The sequence below is a fragment of the Podarcis tiliguerta genome (assembly GCF_965153285.1).
Source record: "Podarcis tiliguerta genome assembly, chromosome: 9".
Taxonomy (NCBI): Eukaryota; Metazoa; Chordata; class Lepidosauria; order Squamata; family Lacertidae; genus Podarcis; species Podarcis tiliguerta.
Window position 1 is genome coordinate 14,532,600 of NC_139542.1, and position 21,126 is coordinate 14,553,725.

Here is a 21,126-nt window from a genome sequence, read left to right on the forward strand (position 1 = left end):
GAATTCGGCCTGGAAACAAACTGGCAACCAATGCAGCTGTTTTAAAACAGGGGTTACAGGAGATTTAAACAGAGGAAGGATAGAAGAAAAACAGGAACTGGTGGAGCTGGTTTACTAATGAGTGCCCTGGCTTACTAAATCATTTATCTATTTCTATTATTTCTATGCCATCCTTTACCCAAAGATCTCACGATTTGTTTTAATTGCCCTCGCTGGATGAAATCCAATAACTGTTTTCAAAAAGTGTGTCCATGGTTGAAAACCACTTAAATATGGCATCTATTTCTCAACAAGGAGTTTAATTGCAGGATGAGAGTCGTCTGATAAACTGACCTTTTTTCCTTTCCAGCACACCCTCAACCAGCGTTATGGTTTTTACCCTCAACTGTCCTTAATTAAAATCAGCACTTATTTGCAGGGGAAAGAACTAATGGATTAGGGGATAAAGGCTCGCAATTCTAACAAAGAGCCTCTGTTGCATAAAGACGTATGAATTAGAAACATCTCCAGTTCATTGTAAAAGTATTTACAGGGTGGGTATATTTTATGCAATTTCGACAGGATTCAAAAATGGACCCTTGTCTTCTTTCTTTGGCGATCCCTCGTAGGCGAGTAAGATTGTCTTCCATAAACACGGTTTTAACAATGAGTCCGTAAGTGACTGTGGAGGCCAATTCTGGATCCACCCGTCCTTCGACAGTGGGGACATTGGTTTCCAGGCGAGAGTTGATCACGGTGTGGATTTGCCAAGCGTGCCTTCCTCTTAGCACGTTTCTCCCTTGTGTCCTGAGTTCGAGTGTCTTCAAAGCCCATGACACCTTTGGTAAAGGCTGTTCTCCAATTGGAGCGCTCGCAGGAAAGTGTTTCTGTTGGTGTTTATACTACATTTTTTTTTTAATTTGCCTTGAGACAGTCTTTAAAGCTCTTTTGTTGACCACCAGCATTACGCTTTCCATTTTTAAGTTCGGAATAGAGTAGTTGCTTTGGAAGACGATAATCAGGCATCCGTTGGTGGCAGCTAGCAATGCAGAGCACTGTCAGAATTTTACAGAATCATCAGATGAAACATTATCTCCAGTGCTTTCTCTGCAGACAGCAATGTAGGTAAAAAAATACCCATCTGAAGCACGGGACCCATTCCGTTCAAGGATTTCAAATTTAAGTTGCACATCGATTCTGACATAGCTACTTCTGCAATGTTAATATGGCCATCTTAAGACTGCCTGGAGGGATAAAAAAATAGCCATCCAGCTTGATCCCTATTTTGATGGCAATAGCTACACCTCTGTTCCTGATATGAAGAAGCAATAATATCAGCATCAGAACCCAAACCTGTCAGATTACTGCAGCATCACTTGCCTAAATCCACTCTATTTTCAGAGAAGTAATTGCCTCTGTGTTATAGAAAGCCACTGAGCGGCAAGCTGACAAAGAGATGGCTATTCGTATCTCCTAGGAATTGTTGAGCCTCTGGGAGTCGCCAGTTAAACATGGAATCTGGCCAAGAGAGGCCAACCCTTGAGCCACCCTGACAGAAGGAGCTTCATTAATTTCCCAGATGAAAGCTCATTTGAATGACTGACAAGCAGGAGGAGCGGCAGAATTTTCTCTCTCGTTCTCCTGTATCTGTCAATCAAAGCACTCATACAGTCACACCAAATGTGGGTGTGAATCCAGTCCTGTTTTCCTCGCGGAAAAGGATTTCTGCCATCAAAATATTGTTAATGTTAATTTTTAAAAAGCTATCCATATGCTAAGTGCTCCGTGGACGATAGTATTCTTCTTAATTATTGGCACATTAATTCCATATCTGACATACAAAAACCTCCACTCAGTCACCATTGACTGGGTGTTTTTAAAGAAGCAACCAAACTGCAAAAATATTCTGATGGTATGCCTTTCTTCCAAGTACAACGGAGTATTTATAGCCATGCACGTTTATTCTGGATGAATCCAGAATAAATATCATCTTAATGGCCCATACTTCTAAAAGCTTAATGCAGGTTAGAAAGTATAAAGGTAAAAGTAAAGGTAAAGGGACCCCTGACCATTAGGTCCAGTCGTGGCTGACTCTGGGGTTGCGGCGCTCATCTTGCTTTATTGGCTGAGGGAGCCGGCGTACAGCTTCCGGGTCATGTGGCCAGGATGACTAAGCCGCTTCCGGCGAACCAGAGCAGCTCATGGAAACGCTGTTTACCTTCCCACCAGAGTGGTACCTATTCATCTACTTGCACTTTGATGTACTTTCGAACTGCTAGGTTGGCAGGAGCAGGGACCAAGCAACGGGAGCTCATCCTGTCACGGGGATTCAAACCACGACCTTCTGATTGGCAAGTCCTAGGCTCTGTGGTTTAACCCACAGAGCCACCCACATCCCTAGAAAGTATATGTGCACACATTTATTGAAAGTGGGGGGCGGGCAGGGGCAAAGCTAATAATAATTTAATATAATAATTTATTATTTATACCCTGCCCATCTGGCTGGGCTTCCCCAGCCACTCTGGGCGGCTTCCAAAAAAACAATAAGATACTGTAATACATCAAACATTAAAAGCTTCCCTAACCAGGGCTGCCTTCAGATGTCTTCTGAAAGTCTGGCAACATGCTCTGGCATCGGGGGCGGAGAGCAGACGGGGGCATGGCGTGCGTGCCGGAGCGTGGCGCCTGGCATGGTGGGGGGTGCGCAGCGCATGTCCGCGGGGAGGCAGTCACAATGGTACCCCCCTCCCCGATGATGCCGGGGTCAGTGTGCCCCCCTTTCCTCTGCCAGGGGCGGGGAGCGACCCACGTCCCACACTTTCTGCTCATGAAGCAGAGGTTCACATACAAAATACACTGATGCAAATTAAGAACAGGGCAACTCCAGCCCTCCAGATGTTGCTGAGATGCAATTCTCATCACTGAAGATGCTTGCTAGGGCTGGTGGAAGTTGTAGCTTAGCAACATCTGGATGTAAAATCCCCACACCTGATGTAAAATAAGCCTAATTTGGATATTTGGGCTGGGACCCAGATTTCAAGGTGTCTAACTCCCCCAGAGTTAGGGACGCGGGTGGCGCTGTGGGTAAAAGCCTCAGCGCCTAGGGCTTGCCGATCGAAAGGTCGGCAGTTCGAATCCCCGCGGCGGGGTGCGTTCCCGTTGTTCGGTCCCAGCGCCTGCCAACCTAGCAGTTCAAAAGCACTCCCAGGTGCAGGTAGATAAATAGGGACCGCTTACTAGCGGGAAGGTAAATGGCGTTTCCGTGTGCGGCTCTGGCTCGCCAGAGCAGCGATGTCACGCTGGCCACGTGACCCGGAAGTGTCTCCGGACAGCGTTGGCCCCCGGCCTCTTGAGTGAGATGGGCGCACAACCCTAAAGTCTGTCAAGACTGGCCCGTACGGGCAGGGGTACCTTTACCTTTACCTTTAACTCCCCCAGAGCTGCAATTTGCACCTTCCAGAGATTCTCCCAAACTTCAACAGAAGCTTTTCAAGGGGTACCAGGAGATGCAGCAGAAAGTAGAAGAGCTCCTTTGCACAAGGAGAACACAGCACACAAAATCTTGCTGTCTATACTTGGGGGTTCTGTTTAATTTTTGTCTTTGTTCTTATTTTCCAAATGTCAGGGGAGGGGGAGAATGGAAAGTGGACAGAGAAAAGGAAGAAATCAGAGGTGTCATACATCAAAAAGAAAATGGATCTGTGGGGTATCTTAGTAAAACTAACAGCTGGAGCTGATAGGAAATTTGCTCAAAGGGGCAGCACCCATGATCTGTGTCATGTGAATCCCCATTTAAACCAACATGTCATCGGGTGTCTTGTAACATCACCCGCAAAGCATACATTAAAGCAGTTGGAATAGTTCTGCTATGATTGTTCTTGTAATCACCTTTTTTCATACCTACAAGCGAAAGAAAGAGCAAGGGGCTTTGAAAATTATTGCGTTTAAACAGATGATAGGTTGAGCAGCTTATGAATTCTGCTGAAAAAGTAATGAACGTAAGGAACTTCATGACCATAAAGGAGGTTCCATAAATTGCTTCCGCAGGTGACAGCCAAATGTCAAAATATCACCTTCTGCTGCAGGACGGAGCAGGTTTGGTTTCCAGCATGCCAAACACCTTCTTGAAAAGGTTTGGGGGCATCTTGTCAAGAGAATATATTTTTAGGAAATAGATCAGGGCAGGAAATCAAGACTGGGGGAGCCATATCTGCATGTGTGCAAAAATATGTTTGCTTTCATCCAGGGAGTGAAAGAAGATCTTAATTATCTTTCTCTCTGCATCTGCTTCAAATCCCTTGTAAGTCCATTATTGTGCTTCGTTATTGTGGTGGGCTGGGGCGGGGAAGGGAGGGTGGGATAATAGAGAGCTCTCAGTGCTTCTGAAGCCATTTGGCCAGACCTTCAATCACCCCCCAGAGTGCAGACAAACAGCCTTGCTGTATGATGGGAAACGGCATTCTGGGTAATGACATGCAAATTGCCGCAGATTAAAAAACATTATGCATCACCGTTACAGGCAACCTTGGGAATCCATGTGTGCAAAACTGATACACACTTTTGGAAGGTTCCAAAACGCTAATCGGAAACCTTTTCTGTACAAAACACACACATCAGTCGCTGTTTTCTCGGAAAAGCTTGCCGTCCCTGTTGAAGTTAACCACGGCCTCCGCTGATGTTTAAAATCATCTTGTCATTGCAGACAATGGCATCTGCTCGTCTAGTGCCACTGTAATCACGGCAGGACTGGGCTTCCAGTGTCAGACTTTGGCTGAATGTGTGCTTCTCAACTGACAAAAGCCTGAAACCAGAGCAATTTGAACCAGCAGCCCTCCCAATTTAATTCTTCCCAGGAAGGTCTCGTGCGTTTTTGTACACAGCTGATGGGGATTTGCTTCAAACAAAGGATGGGGAGGTGCTGGGGGGGGGGCTAATCCAGTCCCTTCCCCACATGCAGCATTGGGCACAAGAATATGGTTGCCAGATTTTTTTCAATGAATCCGGGGACACTTTATTTATTTATTTTGAAGCTGAGTAGCAACAGGGAGTCAGTAGTGGGGATGGTGAGGCAAAAGACCCTGGGCCCAAGCACACATGCATATTGTATAAAGGTGCAAAGCCCTTCTTTCGCACCCTATGAAACATAAATGCGCAGAGGTTTTTTAAAAACTGAGCAACAGCGCGCTGCCCGCCCATGACTCCCGAGCCTCCCCCGATCTCCTTCCCCCTTTGTTTTGACTGATCAGGGGAGGTTTAGGAGTCATGGGTGGGCGGCCGTTGCCCAGGAGGGGCCAGCCTGGTAGTGCAGTTGGCTCTGGCTGGCTTCAGGAGCTGCTCGCTGCTGTGGCGCAGGAAAAATGGCGGGCGCCACGGCAGCTAGCGGCTCCTGAAGCCAGCCAGAGCCAACTGCAATACCCGGCTGAGGCTGCCGCTGCCACATTTCCCGGGGACAGATTTGCAAATCTGGGGACATTCCAGGGAAGGAATTTGTCCAGGGACAGATTTGCAAATCTGGGGACTGTCCCTGGGAACCGGGGATGTCTGGTAACACTATACAAGAAGGCTGCTGAGAGCATGGAGGAAATTGGTAATGGACAATTCCTCTATGCAGGAGGGGAAGATGTTGGCAGAAGGCTTAATTAACCCTACAGTGCTTTCCTTGGTATTCAGGAAGTTGCCTTATGCTGATTCAAGGCTTTGATTCCTCTAGCTCAGCACTGTTTACATTGATCTGGAAGCAGCCCTCCAGGCTTTCAAGCAGGAGACAGTGCTATTTGGGGTGTCTGGAACTGGACCTGCCTGAGCTGACATTGGTGGTCCCAGAGGTGGTGTTGAAGACTTCACAGACTGGTCCTGAGGGACATCAACATCCATGCTGAGGCCCCTCACTCAGGGCATGCCATGGCAACCATGGCACTATCTGCAACATGTCACCAGCCCAAGCTACTGGCTGAGCAAGAAGAGCAAGAACAGGGGATATTACCATCAGCCTCTTATCATGGTTGGATCACCTCCTGTTGAGGATTTAGGTGTTCAGCAGTTTTCCCCTCCTGCAGAGGAGGAGAGGGACTTATTCAGATGGTCTGCCTTCAAGGCTAATAGATCCTTTTGGTTTCCAGATGGCTCTAGAGAACTTTACGGCTAATACAACTGGTTCTCCTGCTGAAGCCCTGGCTGATCCGTGGAATATACAGATGGCCCAGACTGTTGACACAATCACCCTGGAGTGCCCTCTTCCACTTGATAGAGCCCAGCTGGCTCCTTGGTATACAACAGAGCTGAGGGCAATAATACGAGCCAGGAGAGGAGCTTGAACACAAGTGGAGAAAAACTCCAGACGAATGGAAGCAGACGCTCGTGAGGGCTGATCACCGAGCCTGATCAATGGCGGTGAATACAGAAAATAAGGCATACTTTGCTGTTTCCACTGCAGCTTCACTGTGTTCATAGAATCATAGAATCATAGAGTTGGAAGAGACCACAAGGGCCATCGAGTCCAACCCCCTGCCAAGCAGGAAACACCATCAGAGCACTCCTGACATATGGTTGTCAAGCCTCTGCTTAAAGACCTCCAAAGAAGGAGACTCCACCACACTCCTTGGCAGCAAATTCCACTGTTGAACAGCTCTTACTGTCAGGAAGGTCTTCCTAATGTTTAGGTGGAATCTTCTTTCTTGTAGTTTGGATCCATTGCTCCATGTCCGCTTCTCTGGAGCAGCAGAAAACAACCTTTCTCCCTCCTCTATGTGACATCCTTTTATATATTTGAACATGGCTATCATATCACCCCTTAAACTCCTCTTCTCCAGGCTAAACATGCCCAGCTCCCTTAGCCGTTCCTCATAAGGCATCGTTTCCAGGCCTTTGACCATTTTGGTTGCCCTCCTCTGGACACGTTCCAGTTTGTCAGTGTCCTTCTTGAACTGTGGTGCCCAGAACTGGACACAGTACTCCAGGTGAGGTCTGACCAGAGCAGAATACAGTGGCACTATTACTTCCCTTGATCTAGATGCTATACTCCTATTGATGCAGCCCAGAATTGCATTGGCTTTTTTAGCTGCCGCGTTGTAGTGGAAGGGCCTTTTACAGTCTGGCCTGAAGGAGGTGCCAGAACGGATAGTGGCTCGTTGTGACCTGTTTGCAAAACACGTCGAAGATAAAATCGCCTTCCTCTTCCAGGACTTCTGATTCTACTGTGATTCTTCAAATCTGTGTTTTTATATTGTAAACTGCCCTGTGATCCTTGGGTGGAGGGCGGTACAGAAATTAATAATAAATAAAACTGCTTCAAATAAAAGTGTTGTTTGTTAATGGGACTGAACGAAAAATAGTTGGCAACTTTTCCTTTGAAATGTGGAGACTTGACCACAACCTTCTAGCAGGCTACTGTCCCTGTGACATTTCTGGTAGCACAGTTAGTAAATGCGTCACTTCACAGTGTTTTAATGTAGGAACTTTAAAATACCTATGAGCTTGTCTCCAGCTACTTGTGTGAATGGGTTAATGGAGGACACATTTTCCAAGCCATGGTCTAAAGAGGAACATGAAGATATACATAGATTTAAGTGTGGTCAGTGTCTGGAAGGCTGACCGCTACATATGCTACCTTGAGTTCCATGGTGGAAGAAAGAGGAGAAATAAACATAATAAAGACATTTCAAATGCAAGGCATGCCTAATCTCATAGAACTTGTTCATGCATGGTTCATACCCCTCTTTTACTCTTACCTTTGAGTTTGTTGTGTTCTGAATCGGCTGGGAAGAGAGAGTCTGGGAAGAGTTTGGGGAAAGTGAGGCCGGCGTATTTAGGTCGGTTTTCCACATAGTTCCGCACTGTGGGCTGGAGTTTCTTCATGAATTCTGGGCAGGGGGTTCCGAGCTGTTCAATTACCTTATTCCACTGGTCAATATCTGAGCAGAGATAGTTAAGGAAAGAAGAGGTGCAGATTCCCCAACCCCATCCTCAAGCAATCCAAGGCATTTCTCCCAATTTCCAAGTGATTGGCACATTTGGTGTCTGAAGAAGACCGACACAGAAACTCGAAACCAGTGGTTCACTTTGGGAGCAATATCACATTAAAGCAATTCCATCCGTCACCCACAGAATCCCAACGTATTCTATTAAAGCGTGGTTTTGCCTCACTGGTTTGGGTAGGATTATGGCGAAATTCGTACACTCACTTTGTGGTTCAGCACCCATCACAAACCTGCACTGCTCACAACTCCCTGCCTTTCCATTCTTGCCACATCACTAGCTTAGAGGTGCTTTACTGCAATCATGTGGAGTACTTTTCATGCCACCATTGGCAGCCCTAATGGGGAAGGACAACCGACGTGAGTCATCCACATGACTGATCCGTCCATGTGATCAAATCATCCAGACATTGCCAAGATGGTCTGGGAGCCACCGACGAGGCAATAATTTTGCAGTGGCAACTATATCAGCAACTGAACCACAAAGATAATCCATAAATTGGCTTAAGGCTTAGCATCATGATCCCATATCGACCATGAGATTCCTCATGAGGTATCCAACTTTATTCGAGCAAAGTAGTTCTGCTTGTTGTTACACTCAGAGAACTCAACAAAGACAATGGAAGTACATTGCATGAGCGGATCAGGGAATGAATGTAGTGCCAGTTTGCTCTATTCATCAGAACTGAATTGAACAGTAGTGAATTGAAAGTCCAGAGGTATACAAAATTGTGTGACCTCTTTGCACGACCTCTCTGCCAAGGTAATTTCACCTCGCTTTTTTGCACCTAATTATTCATGAAACACCTTGTATTATTTAAAAGCACAGGTTCTTCTAGGAAATAAGATGCTGCGTAATGGAAGACACTTACCCAGAATAAGTAGAAATGCAGGTGATTTGTACACATGCATGAAGGTACATGCATTCTGTCTGTCAATTACATGTAGCAAGCACTACTGGGGGAGAGATATAATTCTTGCTCCATTGTGTGCAAGCTAAACCCAAATGTTCCGGCTTCATCTTCTTTGTACAATGTTAAAAATACGGTTTGGCTTCCCCATGACAGAAAATGAACCACGATGGCCATTTTCTTCAAGCCCACATGGAAATGTGCGACAACCACTCTCCAGCTCCTTGGGCAACCATCACTACTCCTTGCTGCAAGGAATGTGTGGTTGTTAATAAAGCCCTAAATGGCCTTCCAGGCACATTCCAGAACCAGAAGTCAGTGCTCAGAGGCCTTAAAATCTACAATGAATATGGTCAAATCAGGTGAAAATAGGGACATTGCTGTATACATTTTATATCCTGGTTCTCACACCAAGCAGCGTCGTTTGAAGTGCCCTGCTCACATACGCATCACTGCTCATTGCTGAAATGTCTTATTTCTTCCTGTTTCCTAATACTAGAACCCGGGGCCATACAATGAAGCTGAATGGTACAAGATTCAGAATGGACCAAAGGAAGAATGTCTTCAGGCAGTGCATAAAACATTACCACAAGAGGTAGTGATGGGGAGCCAATTTCAACAAGTGGATTAGACAAATGCATGGAAGGTGAGGCTAGTCACGTTGGCTGGATGCTACCTCCAGGACAAGAGGCAACATGCCTCTTCATACCACTGGGGATCAACAGCAGGACAGGGCTATCCACCCTGGGCTTCCCAGAGGCACCTGGGTAGCCACTGGGCAAACCAGGATGCTGAACTGGACAGGCCTTTGGTTTGATCCATTAGGGCTGCTCCTCTGTTTTCTTAGGTTCTTACTCTGTCATTGTCCTGATTTGAAACAAAGAGGGTGATAGTTCTTTGGTTAAATATATACTAGAAAACAAAACAAAACTATCCGTTGTTCAAAATGAATCTCACCAGCGCAGTCCATGAAATGGCAAGGTGCGCACTGCACATCATTCTGCACTTATGAGCCTGCATTGGCATGCATATGGTCTATGGTCTTGAGGACAGTAATTCTCAACCTGTGGGTCCCCAGATGTTCTTGGACTACAACTCCCATCATCCCTGAGCTCTGGCCTTGCTAGCTAGGGGTGATGGGAGTTGTAGTTCAACAACATCTGGGGACCCACAGGTTGAGAAAGGCTGCTCTAGGAGCAAGAGTAGGCTTCCTCAAACTCAGCTCTTCAGATGTTTTTGGCCTACAACTCCCATGATCCCTAGCTAGCAGGACCAGTGGTCAGGGATGATGGGAATTGTAGTCTCAAAACATCTGGGGGGCTGAGTTTGAGGAATCCTGAGCAAGAGTGAGATCCATCCAACCCCAACTCAGATATTTGATGTCTAGTGACCAGGGAACCAGGAGATAGAACCCTGGCGACTTTAACAACTAACCCTAATGCTTCTTAAAGATGCCTGCAACCATCCTCCCCAAAAAAGGCAAAAGTGATTCACTAGTGAGATGTACCAGGAAAATTAGGAATGTCCCACGAGTGTGTGAGATTGGGATGGAAGTGGGGAGGAACAGACCAAGAATTCAGCAGATATTGAGTGGAACATACTGCTCACATTCCACTGGGTAGAGTAGGGTAGGGTGAAGTTGAGAAGCAACAGATTGATAAAGCTAAACAAGGGTAGTTTAACAGACCTCTTGCTAAAAAAACTATAGACAGGTAGGAAAGATGTTGGGAACTATTGTTAAGTATGGATGGGTACCTGCCAACATCTACACCCCATCAGGAAGCCCAGTGTTGACCCACCCCCATACCCCTCACTTTGATCATCTAGCTGGTCATTACTGCCTGCCCACTTGCCCTCTCCAAGCATGTAAAGAGTGACAAGGAGGAGGAGGAGATAGGGAAAGGCATTCACTTGCCTTGGTCTCTACTTGTTGGAAGTGGTATGGATTGGCCCAGAGGAGTGGGCAAGCAAACAGGAAGTGATGACCGTGGGAAGGAAGCAGAGAGAGACCCAAAGGCCTCTTGACTAAGTGCCAACTCCGCCCCCCATAAACCTGGAACTGACACTAGACAGTTCTTTTGGGCACAGAAATCAGCATGTTGGAAGCTACAGAGATGAATGCCAGGCATGTTGGGCTCATTTCATATAAATCGCATGGATGAGGAAAGAAAAAAATTTAATACTCGGAGAAAATAGGCTGAGTTATTGCCACTGGTTTAGCTACTTTCCAGTTAAGGAGGACACCACGTCCTTCCCAACACAAGAAGGCCCTTCTTCCGTCAACTTTGTGGCATCTCTAACTTCTAATTCTTTTCACAATGAGAGTGGGAGAGACACATAAAACCGGTGCCCAATCTCAACTACATATAAAGTACCTGAAGCCCCACTAATACTGAGAGGAATGGAGAAACCGGCAGAAATATAACCACCCTCACAATCACGATCAGAAAATCATCTACTCAAGGACAAGCACAACAAGTAGCTTGATACCTTTGATTGGGCCACTCCTGCCAGAACAGCAGTGGGAAAGGACTTTTGATTGTGACATACGGAAATGAAAGCACAACGGGAATATTAGGTTATTATAGAGCAATCCGCAACCCTTATCAGTATATACAGCCCAAAGATTAGATCCACTGAGATTAGGTGAAGGGATGAAATGCTTTAATAACAGGCTGGGTACATGCAGGTTGGCTCAAAAACACACCAATACTTAAAGCAGCTGCAAATATGGGTCATAGCACAGCACAAATTCTAAGCATTTTGTCTCCTTGGGGAGTTCACAGCACAAATACCCATGTTGTTGGGCCACCCAGAAGGCTCACCGTGCTTTATAAAATGCCATGGGAATTACAGGATCACCAGCCAACGAGACATATACTACTCACAGAGAGGGAAATACAAATGCAGTCATTCCAGTTTGCGGTTTCTAGTTCGCTGACGTTACTAGCAGTGTAGCGCTAAGAGACACCGTTCTAGCACACATACAGAATCAGGAACATGGCGTGCGAAGACCATGCAGCATCACAGTCCAAGGCACTGCAAGCAGTACTCAAATTATTAGGGTGGAGGGAGGAGGGATGGCAAGCTTTCATGAAGTTCACCTGTTCCAACCTGCCCATCCCTTCCAATTTTACCCACGCCCCCTCCATTTTTGCATTCTAATAACAGTATCTAAGGGGAGCATCAAAAAATGTCAGGGGCCTTCTTTCGCACCCTGTGAAACTTAACTGCGCTGGGGAGAATTAAGATTAGTGGGATGTATGGTGTGATGTTAAGAAAACAACCCAAAAAACTAAGAGAAATCCCCAAACACCTTCCATCCATTGCATTTATTACCAGTATTCTTTTAAGTATACAGTGTGTTCCTGCCCAGCCTCTTCCCATCCCTACGGAAGCTAGCATTTGCAATTTTTGAAAGCATGAACAAGCACAGATCCACGGAGGAGCATCTGCACTGGTGCCAGCACTTCTCAGACCTGTCTAGATTACCTGACTGTTGGTGTGCATCTGACAGGGTAAGTAACGAAAGATGCTACCAAGTTAGAGTTAGCCATGAATTTCAACATCCTGTTATGCTTTGCCCTACCCGGTTATTGGTGGGCATGGTGGACCTGGTTATGGCACAACCTGGTTATTGGTGGGCATAGGAGCCAACTTCAAGAGGCCGAGGTCCCTTTGGGCTCCCCAATAAAATATTTGAGCCCCCCCCCCTTCCCCCCCAAAAAAAACCACTGATGGACATTGCTATTCAAATGGTATATGCCACATCTTGTGCCCACCCGGAAATATCTTATTCAAGTTGGTACCCCTGTAGGTGTCTCTGCTTTTTAAGATGCTGTTAAAGCTATGGTTTTCCCAGTAGTGATGTATGGAAGTGAGAGCTGGACCATAAAGAAGGCCGGTCACCAAAGAATTGATGCTTTTGAATTATGGTGCTGGAGGAGACTCTTGAGAGTCCCATGGACTGCAAGAAGATCAAACCTCTCCATTCTGAAGGAAATCAGCCCTGAGTGCTCACTGGAAGGACAGATCCTGAAGCTGAGGCTCCAATACTTTGGCCACCTCATGAGAAGAGAAGACTCCCTGGAAAAAACCCTGATGTTGGGAAAGACGGAGGGCACAAGGAGAAGGGGACGACAGAGGACGAGATGGTTGGACAGTGGTCTCGAAGCTACCAGCATGTTTGACCAAACTGCGGGAGGCAGTGGAAGAAAGGAGTGCCTGGCGTGCTCAGGTCCAATGGATCACGAAGAGTTGGACCAGACTAAATGACTAAACAACAACAACAACCCCTGTAGGTGGGGAATAATGGACATGAATGGGACATGGAGCTGTTCCAGGTACCAGGGATGTGAGCTACAGCCACCTGAAGGGAACAGAGAGCAGCTATGCATGCAGAGTGCAAAGTGGGGTGGGGGGAATGATGACTGCTGAGAATATCTGTGTCTTGCTAAGGAAAGATGCCCTGCAAATGAGAACAAAGGGACTAGAGAAAATGTTGCACAGCCTTACAGGAAACAGAGTGCACAGCTAATAGCATCTCTCCCTATTTGTTTAAGAATACCAACACAATTAAGGGAGAATTTCAAACAAATCATCAGCTGCTAGTGGCTGGTTTCTAGGGAGATATTTCTATAGCAAAATGCTTTTAATGGTTTAATTATAGAGGTTCTGTGAACAAATTTTAATAAGTATGCAGCTGTTTGAAAGAAACTGGGCTTTTAAAAAATGCATTATATAGGACATCTCTGGTGAGGTTTATCTTTTCTTTTCCTTCTGGTAGTTTATTTGAAAGAGGTTTAAAAAAATAAAATAAAATCCATGTTTCTACGCACATATGGGCTATGAAGAGTTGAATCCGTGACATGTAAGGAAGAACAATTACTAACTTTTTAGTATAAAAAGATGAAGGAGTAGAAGAAGAAAACAGGGGAAGTGTGCAACACGAGGAGGAATCCTCATATTTCTGTTGTGGCTAGTTGTTCTAAACCATACACTAGATGGTGAAAAAAAGAAAGATAACTATGGGAAGGAAAGATGCTAATTTTCAACAAAAGGTAGCACACATTGTGCCAGGGACCCTGCTGAGGAGGGCAGCACTGAGGAAGAATGGTGGGAGCCACCACTCCCCCTGATCCTGAATCTTCCCAGAAGCAGGAGGACAATATAGATTTAGAACAGTGGTTTGCAGAGGGGCATAGTTCAGAAGGCAGAAGCTGGGAAACACTGGATGGGGAACAGCTAGGAGAAGAAACACTGGAAAAAAGAGCTAACAGATTCACAGTCTCTGGACAGCGTTCACCCTCCCCTTCTCCGAAGACACAGAGAGCTCAGAAAATCTCAGAGCAGAAAGCGCAGAGGGTACAAACTCAGATTACAAAATGTAGGAGTGATGTAGATTAACAGGGATGGAGGAAGGGGGTTGTTGTTGTTTAGTCGTTCAGTCGTGTCCGACTCTTCGTGACCCCATGGACCAGAGGAAGGGGGAGTGAGCCTTAATTGGGAGCACCGCCATTTCTAGGGAGACATGTTCTTTTCTCTCTCACTGTGATTATTAAAGAATCTAACTGGTAAAACATTTCTTTTGTTTGATCTTCTTATTTAGTGCCATGAGGGAGGAAGCCAATTTCCCAAAGCCTGACACATCGTTATGGTGTAACTCTGCCACAAGCCTGCAGATCTTATGGTCCACCAAGCCAAACACAGCACAATAGCTATGCAGGGTGCTCTCCCCTCCTGATATTTTTGCAGTCCCAGGTTAGAAGCAATAAGAAGGCATTTATCAAGCCCGAGTTGGACGACCAGATATGGTTGGTGGGTTGAGTTGGCTTGGTGGGTCACAAGTAGAATAGACCAGGCCCTCTTCTGGGGAAAGGGGGGGGGGAGGATCATTTGGAAAATTTGGATAACATTACTGGGTAGATCCACTACCCTGATCTGATTTCTCCAAGCCTCTCATGACATACCTTACTGAGTGTGCCAGCAGTGGGTGACTGAAATGCTGCCATTTTAAATTGCTCACAAACGGCTCAGAGCTACAATTCGTCATTCTCACTTCCTGAAACAATACGCAGACCAAAATGCAGCTGCCCTTTGGAAAATGAGTTTGTTCAAATCCTGTGATGCAGTTCCCCAGCCGAAAAATATGTGCAAAAATGTATATAATATTAGGAGGGCATGTGTATAAGAATTCATGTATTTGTGGGAACAAATGCATTTTATCTGGGGAAATTGCTTGCAAAAATGTGTCTAAAGACACTAAACAGCTGCTGAATTTTCACCAGGACTCCCTGCCCTGCACGCAATCTGATGTGGAAATGCGATGAACTACAATTCAGATTGGATCAGTTCAGTTCATCATCTGTCCCTGACTGCAAGTACTTGCATTTGGTGATGTTTTAGCCTTAATTATAGTCTATGGGATTGAAAGGCTTAATTTTACTTCAGCTTTTTTCACCATCCTGTTCTCTCTGAAAGGTGAGGAGCAGTCAAGTTGAATTTAAAATAAAAAGTTGGTAGTTACAGACTGCAGAATTGCAGCTGCTGGTAAATCCATCAGAAGGGTCCACTGATTCAGCAAGGAAGGAGGCATCAAACAGCACCTTGCTTCACACCTGGAATCAACCCTGCAGATGTGCACCATACAAACAACTTGGTGGCCAAGCTGGCTTCACTTTAGGGATGGTTGTGGCATTAGCAGAACCCTACATACATTACAATCCTTTGCCCATTCTCCACTTCCCCTGCCCCCTACCCAGGCTTTCTTCAGCACTGAGTACCAAAAATCTGCTGCTGTATATCAAATACTTCTAACCATTCTCAAAAATGGTGGCAATTTTGCACAACTAAACTGGGCTCCAAGCCTTCCTATTGACTGGAAGAAGTTCAACATGTTGGTGAAAAAATCACTGAATGTGATATTAAGCATGAATGAACGTAAAGAGAAAGCCAGACAGATGAATACATAGCTATGAACCCGTGAATGAAATTCGCATTATGACTCAGGATTTTATCCTCCCCTTTCCCTTCCTTTGCATTCAGTAGGTACTACATGCACAGATCTTATGGGAAAACGGTTCCCCGCCATAATTCCTTTAACCTGAAGGAAACAAAACTGTGCCAGCAATAAGGGAGGCTCAGCTTAGTATATGTTTACATGTGTTGATTGGGACTGAGCAGCAAATATGGAAAGTAACTAGTCTGCAAACTGGGACACTATGGCCATGGATTAAAAATGAAGAATGGGGAAGGGGCAGAAAAAGGTGATGCTGCAGAAAAGGCTTGCTCCCATGAGTATTATGTGAAGAGGCCAATCCTTTTTGTTTGAAATCTGTGGGTGTTTTTTAATGTAGGAACAAAATAGTTAGTTAGCCCTGTGCACACTCACATTTTTAGGGATGTACTTAAGTGTCTGCTTAACAATCTTAACCATGTGTCTGCCCAGTGCTATCAACGTATGAGCTCAGAGGAACATACACCCAGGCGAATGTGCAAAGGTTTGGGAAACTTTGGCAAAACACATATTTGTAAACATGTGTATCATATAGATGCAACCAGGGGTTTGAGGGGCAAATTGTCCCTGGTGAGGTCCTCTAGGTAGTGACCCTCAACCACCCATCCACTATCTCAAAAGCCCACGATGTCTCAGAGCAAAGCTAAACTGGGTAGTTGAAGGCATGCAATTTGCTAGACCCACCCACTCACAGGAAGGTAAGTAGCCCAAAAGGGCATCAGTGCCAATGGGGCCAAAACACATGTCAACAGCACCCTAAAGTGCCAGGGAGATTGGGGCAAGACAGAGGGTGCTGGATCAGAAAGCTGGGATTAGCCATGGCTCTCTGTTGAGTCAACACTTGGTAACGTACATGGGTTTTTGGGTGAAAGCTATTATTAAAATCAGCTTCCAGAACATCTGACTCACTCAATAAATATAAATTAGAAATTACTCCCAGTTATGAAAACCAGTGAAGTTATTGCTATAGAAGCACTGCAGTCCATGTGTAATTCATTCCTTTGGATTATCACACTGACTCATCTCCTTCTGAGTCACCCATCTAAGATGCAATATCCTCAGGTGTATCATTCTGTGCCACGATGTGCTGGTAAGAATTTCAGATTTCTTTGTCTGTGTTTGCTGTTCCAGTGTTACCGCACCATCAATGAGATCCATTATGACACAGATGGAGTGGGAACCTTCAGCACTCCAGATGTTGGTGGATTACAACTCGCATCATCCCTGATCACGGGCTGGGGCTGATGGGGTTTGTAGTCCAAGAAGATCTGGAAGGCTGCAGCTTCCCCATGCTTGCTTCACAAGAAAGGGAGTGTTGCTGCAGTGCTCAGTATTAAATACGAAACCCGCTCCACTCTGGGGAATCAGGGTAGATATTGAGGAATAAACTATCAGAACTCCTTGGAAGACCTGGAATAGCTCAGTAAGTAGAGTACGGAACTCTTAATCTCAGGGCCCTATGTTGGTGCTTTCCAACTCTACATTTCTTTGAGTCTATGAATCTTATGTGCTGCAAAAGCTGACCTAGGAAACCATCTATAAGAATACAGTAGCCTCCCATTTATCCAACCTCAGTGAACTGCATGTCATCAGTGTTCCCTCTCTCTTTCATGTTTGCATTTTCATTCTTCTACCTATATTGGGAGAGTTCCTTAGACCAAAAGAGAAAATAAAAGCGTATGGAGGGGAATCAATATATTCATTAAAAATGGAAATAAATGATCTCCCAGACTAACCCATGTTGATCTCTTTATCAGTTTTCTTCCCTGGAAATCCTTCAGGCATGTTTGGATACAGGAGGTTCTATTATAACAATGAAAATTTATAGAACGGTGTCTTAGCCAGGAGGAGGTTACTAGACTCTAAAAAAATTCTATGGCACACATTTTGTTCCATAAGTGGGGGACCTTTGGCCCTTCAGATGTTGCTGCACTAGAACTCCCATAATCCCTGGCCATTTGATATCTTAGTTGGGGCTGATAGTTCAGCATCATCTGGAGAGACAGAGATTCCTCATCCCTGTTCTGTTGCATCACACATAACTTTTCAAGTAAAGGTGTCATGATGATTCTGAGGCATCCTTGTGCTGTCCATTCCATTCCTCGAGGTACAATAAAAGCCTGCAAGCATTATAGCACTCCAAATGGGCAGAAGGTAATAAAGGGGAGTGGGAAATGGTGCCTAGAGAGGCCCACGACCTAGGAAGGATACGATCCGTGCCAGGAAACAACACAGCACCTTTAATCATTTCTCCCATGATGCACCCTACTGACCACATGTCAACTGAAAACAAAAATGAAATGAAGGTAAACAAGAACAACAACAAGAACAACAACAACAGAACAACAAATAAATGAGAAGACTTATCTGGTTGGGTCAACAGAACAGGCATGATTCCTTGCTTCTATGACTCTGGGGAAGAATCAAGTATGGCAGATTCTGGAGCTCTGAAGCTCTGAAGCTCCTCTCCTTAGAAAGCAGAACCAGAAAGTCACAGAATGCATCCTGCCCACTATTGCATCCATCTGTTCCTGTCCTCTTACAACCTCCTTATAAGAAAACCAGCAGAAAACAGCTGCTGCAGATACAAGTTGTACTGGACAAGACACCAAGGGAGCAGCAGATGGAGGAGGCGCCAATCTCTTCTCTTGCCGCTGTGAGACCCAAACTGAAAGCTCTCTGACTGTGATGTGAACACAACCCTACAGCTCTGGTGCTTAGATTTCACTCTCCTGAATAAAAGCTTCTCCAACGTTTATGCCTGCAAATAAGCAGCATACTGATGGAACAACCTTTCAAGGAGCATTTCCATGCATATCTCCACGGAGTGATTAGTTGCATCTGGTAGATACAAATGTGTGGACAATTCAACCTTTTCCCCATCCTTCCTGCCCCCCATCAAGGCCTGATTTCCATCTGTATCTCAGCAGTGAGAAAGGAAGGAGGGGGATATTTCATTTCCCAAGCAAATGTCCTTCTGAGTGCCAAGGTCTCATTTTTTTTGCTTTTTAGAAATGGAATGTCCTTTGGGCAATCACTTCTTTGAGTACAAAAGATGGCTTACATTAAACTTTCCAGTTGGGGGAAGGAGTTGGGCAGAACAGAGAGAGGGGGAGTAGGTAGCTAGGGGTAGAACGGTTAATCTTTATTGCTAAATACGTCTATACTTGCCTATGTGCACGAGAGTGATGCAGCAAGAAAGAAAGAAAGAAAGAAAGAAAGAAAGAAAGAAAGAAAGAGAATTCAGTGAACAGTGTAAGACCTAAGGCTAGCTACTGTTTGTCACCATAGCTTTGTGACCATAATTAAATGACTAATTTAAAAATATAGGTCTCATCTGCATCCTTATAAGCATATTGGTTTCTATCCTAAAGAGATCTTATTTTCCGGAGACATATGCAAATCAACTTGCCTTTAGCCTGTAGCAAAGGAGCTGCAGTTTCCCCCTTATAAGCTGAAATCCCAGCAGCTAAATGACCAAGGCTTCTAACATAGCATTGCTTAGAAATGGGATTCAGTTGTCTGGGGAATCCACTTATTTGCTGCAGTATAACACCTTTTGGGATTCATGAACTTAACAAAGCCAAATTCAAAATAAAGGTTGCAGGATGGTTTTGCATGACATGTAGGATAGAACCGGCTTCAGACTGCAAACATACATTCCCAGTAGGTTGGGGAAGGGGGGGAGGAAGCCTCTCTGCTTTCGAAATTGGAAAGTAGAGCAGCTGATACCCTGCCCAGTTAATCAAGAGCTGGACTGCTGGCCTGAAGGTGACTAACCAGGAAAGAGATCTTGGGCTTGTGCAGATATCTCGAGTATGCAGTGGCAGGAAAAACAGCAAACTCCATACTAGGCGTTATTACAAAAAGAACTGAAAACAAAGCAGCCAACGTTGTGGCACCTTTGCAGAAATCTGCGCCTGCTTGCATTGTCAGTGGCACCTCTGAACACATTTAAAGTGCAACCACACCTGGAATGCTGTGTACAATCTCAAAAAAGGATACCACTGAAGTGGGAGCAGTGCAGAAAAGAGCAACCAAAATTATCGAAAGGTTGCAACACATTCCATATGTGGGAAAGCTGAAGCAATTAGAGCTGTTAAAAAAAATCACTAAGTGGAGATACAATAAAGCAGAGGTAGCCAACACTGTACCATCCAGATGTTGGTCTGCAGCTTCCATCATCTCCAGACAACACTGTCAGTAGTTGGTAGGAGCTGAGATCAACTGACACCTGGAAGGCACCCCATTGACTTCATGAGCGGGTTTCTAAACAGATGTATGGTGTGGCCAAAGGTGGATGGAGAAATGTGTTCTCTCTCATAACATTAGAAGCCAGAGATTACCCAGTGAAAACCGACTGAGAGTCAGTTCCCGGCAAGCTAAAGGCAGCACTGCTTCACAGGTGTATTCAGTTTCTGGGATTCAATGCCGCAGGATGTGGTGGCGGCTGCTAGCCTTCAAAAGCCATTCAAAAAACTAAAGGAATATTCATCTAGGACCAGGGACACTAATACTGGCTGATGGGCCCAAGATGGAAGAAAACTGACCAATGGGAACATCATCCTGACCTACAACCCACCATCAAGCCCATTCATTCCATTTTGTAGCGTTTAATCCATCACAGAACTTGAGCCAACACTGTCATGGTTTGGGGGGGAGGGACAGGCCCCCTCTTCCAGACCACCACTTTGTCATGAGCCCCTCTACTTTCACTCAATATATAAAAGATTAGCCACAATAATGCTGTAAAAGACACTGTGCTATGCAGAACATGGCTACCCATGTTTTGCAGGCTCATACTAGATAGCTCCTGTTAACGACTCAGGTAACAAGTGACAACACTCCAGGTGTGCAACATTTTGTGATGTTTAAGGACATTTTACTCTCTCTTTTTTAAAAAATGATGCTCCAAAACTCAACTATCCCATTAAAATAGTCCTCACGCTCTTCCTTCCTCAGCAATGCCCACCATTTTGGGGGTGTGCCCCCCCCATTTCTTTCCCTAACTCCAGCCTTTAATCCATTCTTCCCTGCACAACCTCTCCTTTACACACCCCAAAGGACAAAGATTTGCCCTCCAGCCACCTCTGCGCATGGGGCCAGAAAGTTTCACTTTCGACTGCCTTTGGCCTTTGATATTGCTGAGAATAGGGATGCGGGTGGCGCTGTGGGTTAAAGCACAGAGCCTAGGGCTTGCCGATCAGAAGGTCGGAAAAGGATCTGTGTATGGAGTTCTGCCTCCCAT

General features: G+C 45.3%; 1 protein-coding gene across 9 annotated transcripts in view; it reads right to left on the reverse strand.

Moving 5' to 3' along the window:
* Nucleotides 1-21,126, reverse strand: part of MAPK10 (mitogen-activated protein kinase 10) — a 238,741-nt gene that overhangs the window by 25,373 nt on the left and 192,242 nt on the right. For 8 of the 9 annotated variants that reach the window (XM_083398500.1, XM_083398497.1, XM_083398496.1 and 5 more), the window contains one exon: nt 7,707-7,889. In XM_083398500.1, the coding sequence (XP_083254626.1) occupies nt 7,707-7,889 (183 nt within the window). Of the gene's footprint in view, nt 1-7,706; nt 7,890-18,089; nt 18,162-21,126 lie in introns of all 9 variants that reach the window. The other variant, XM_083398499.1, reaches the window with a different exon arrangement.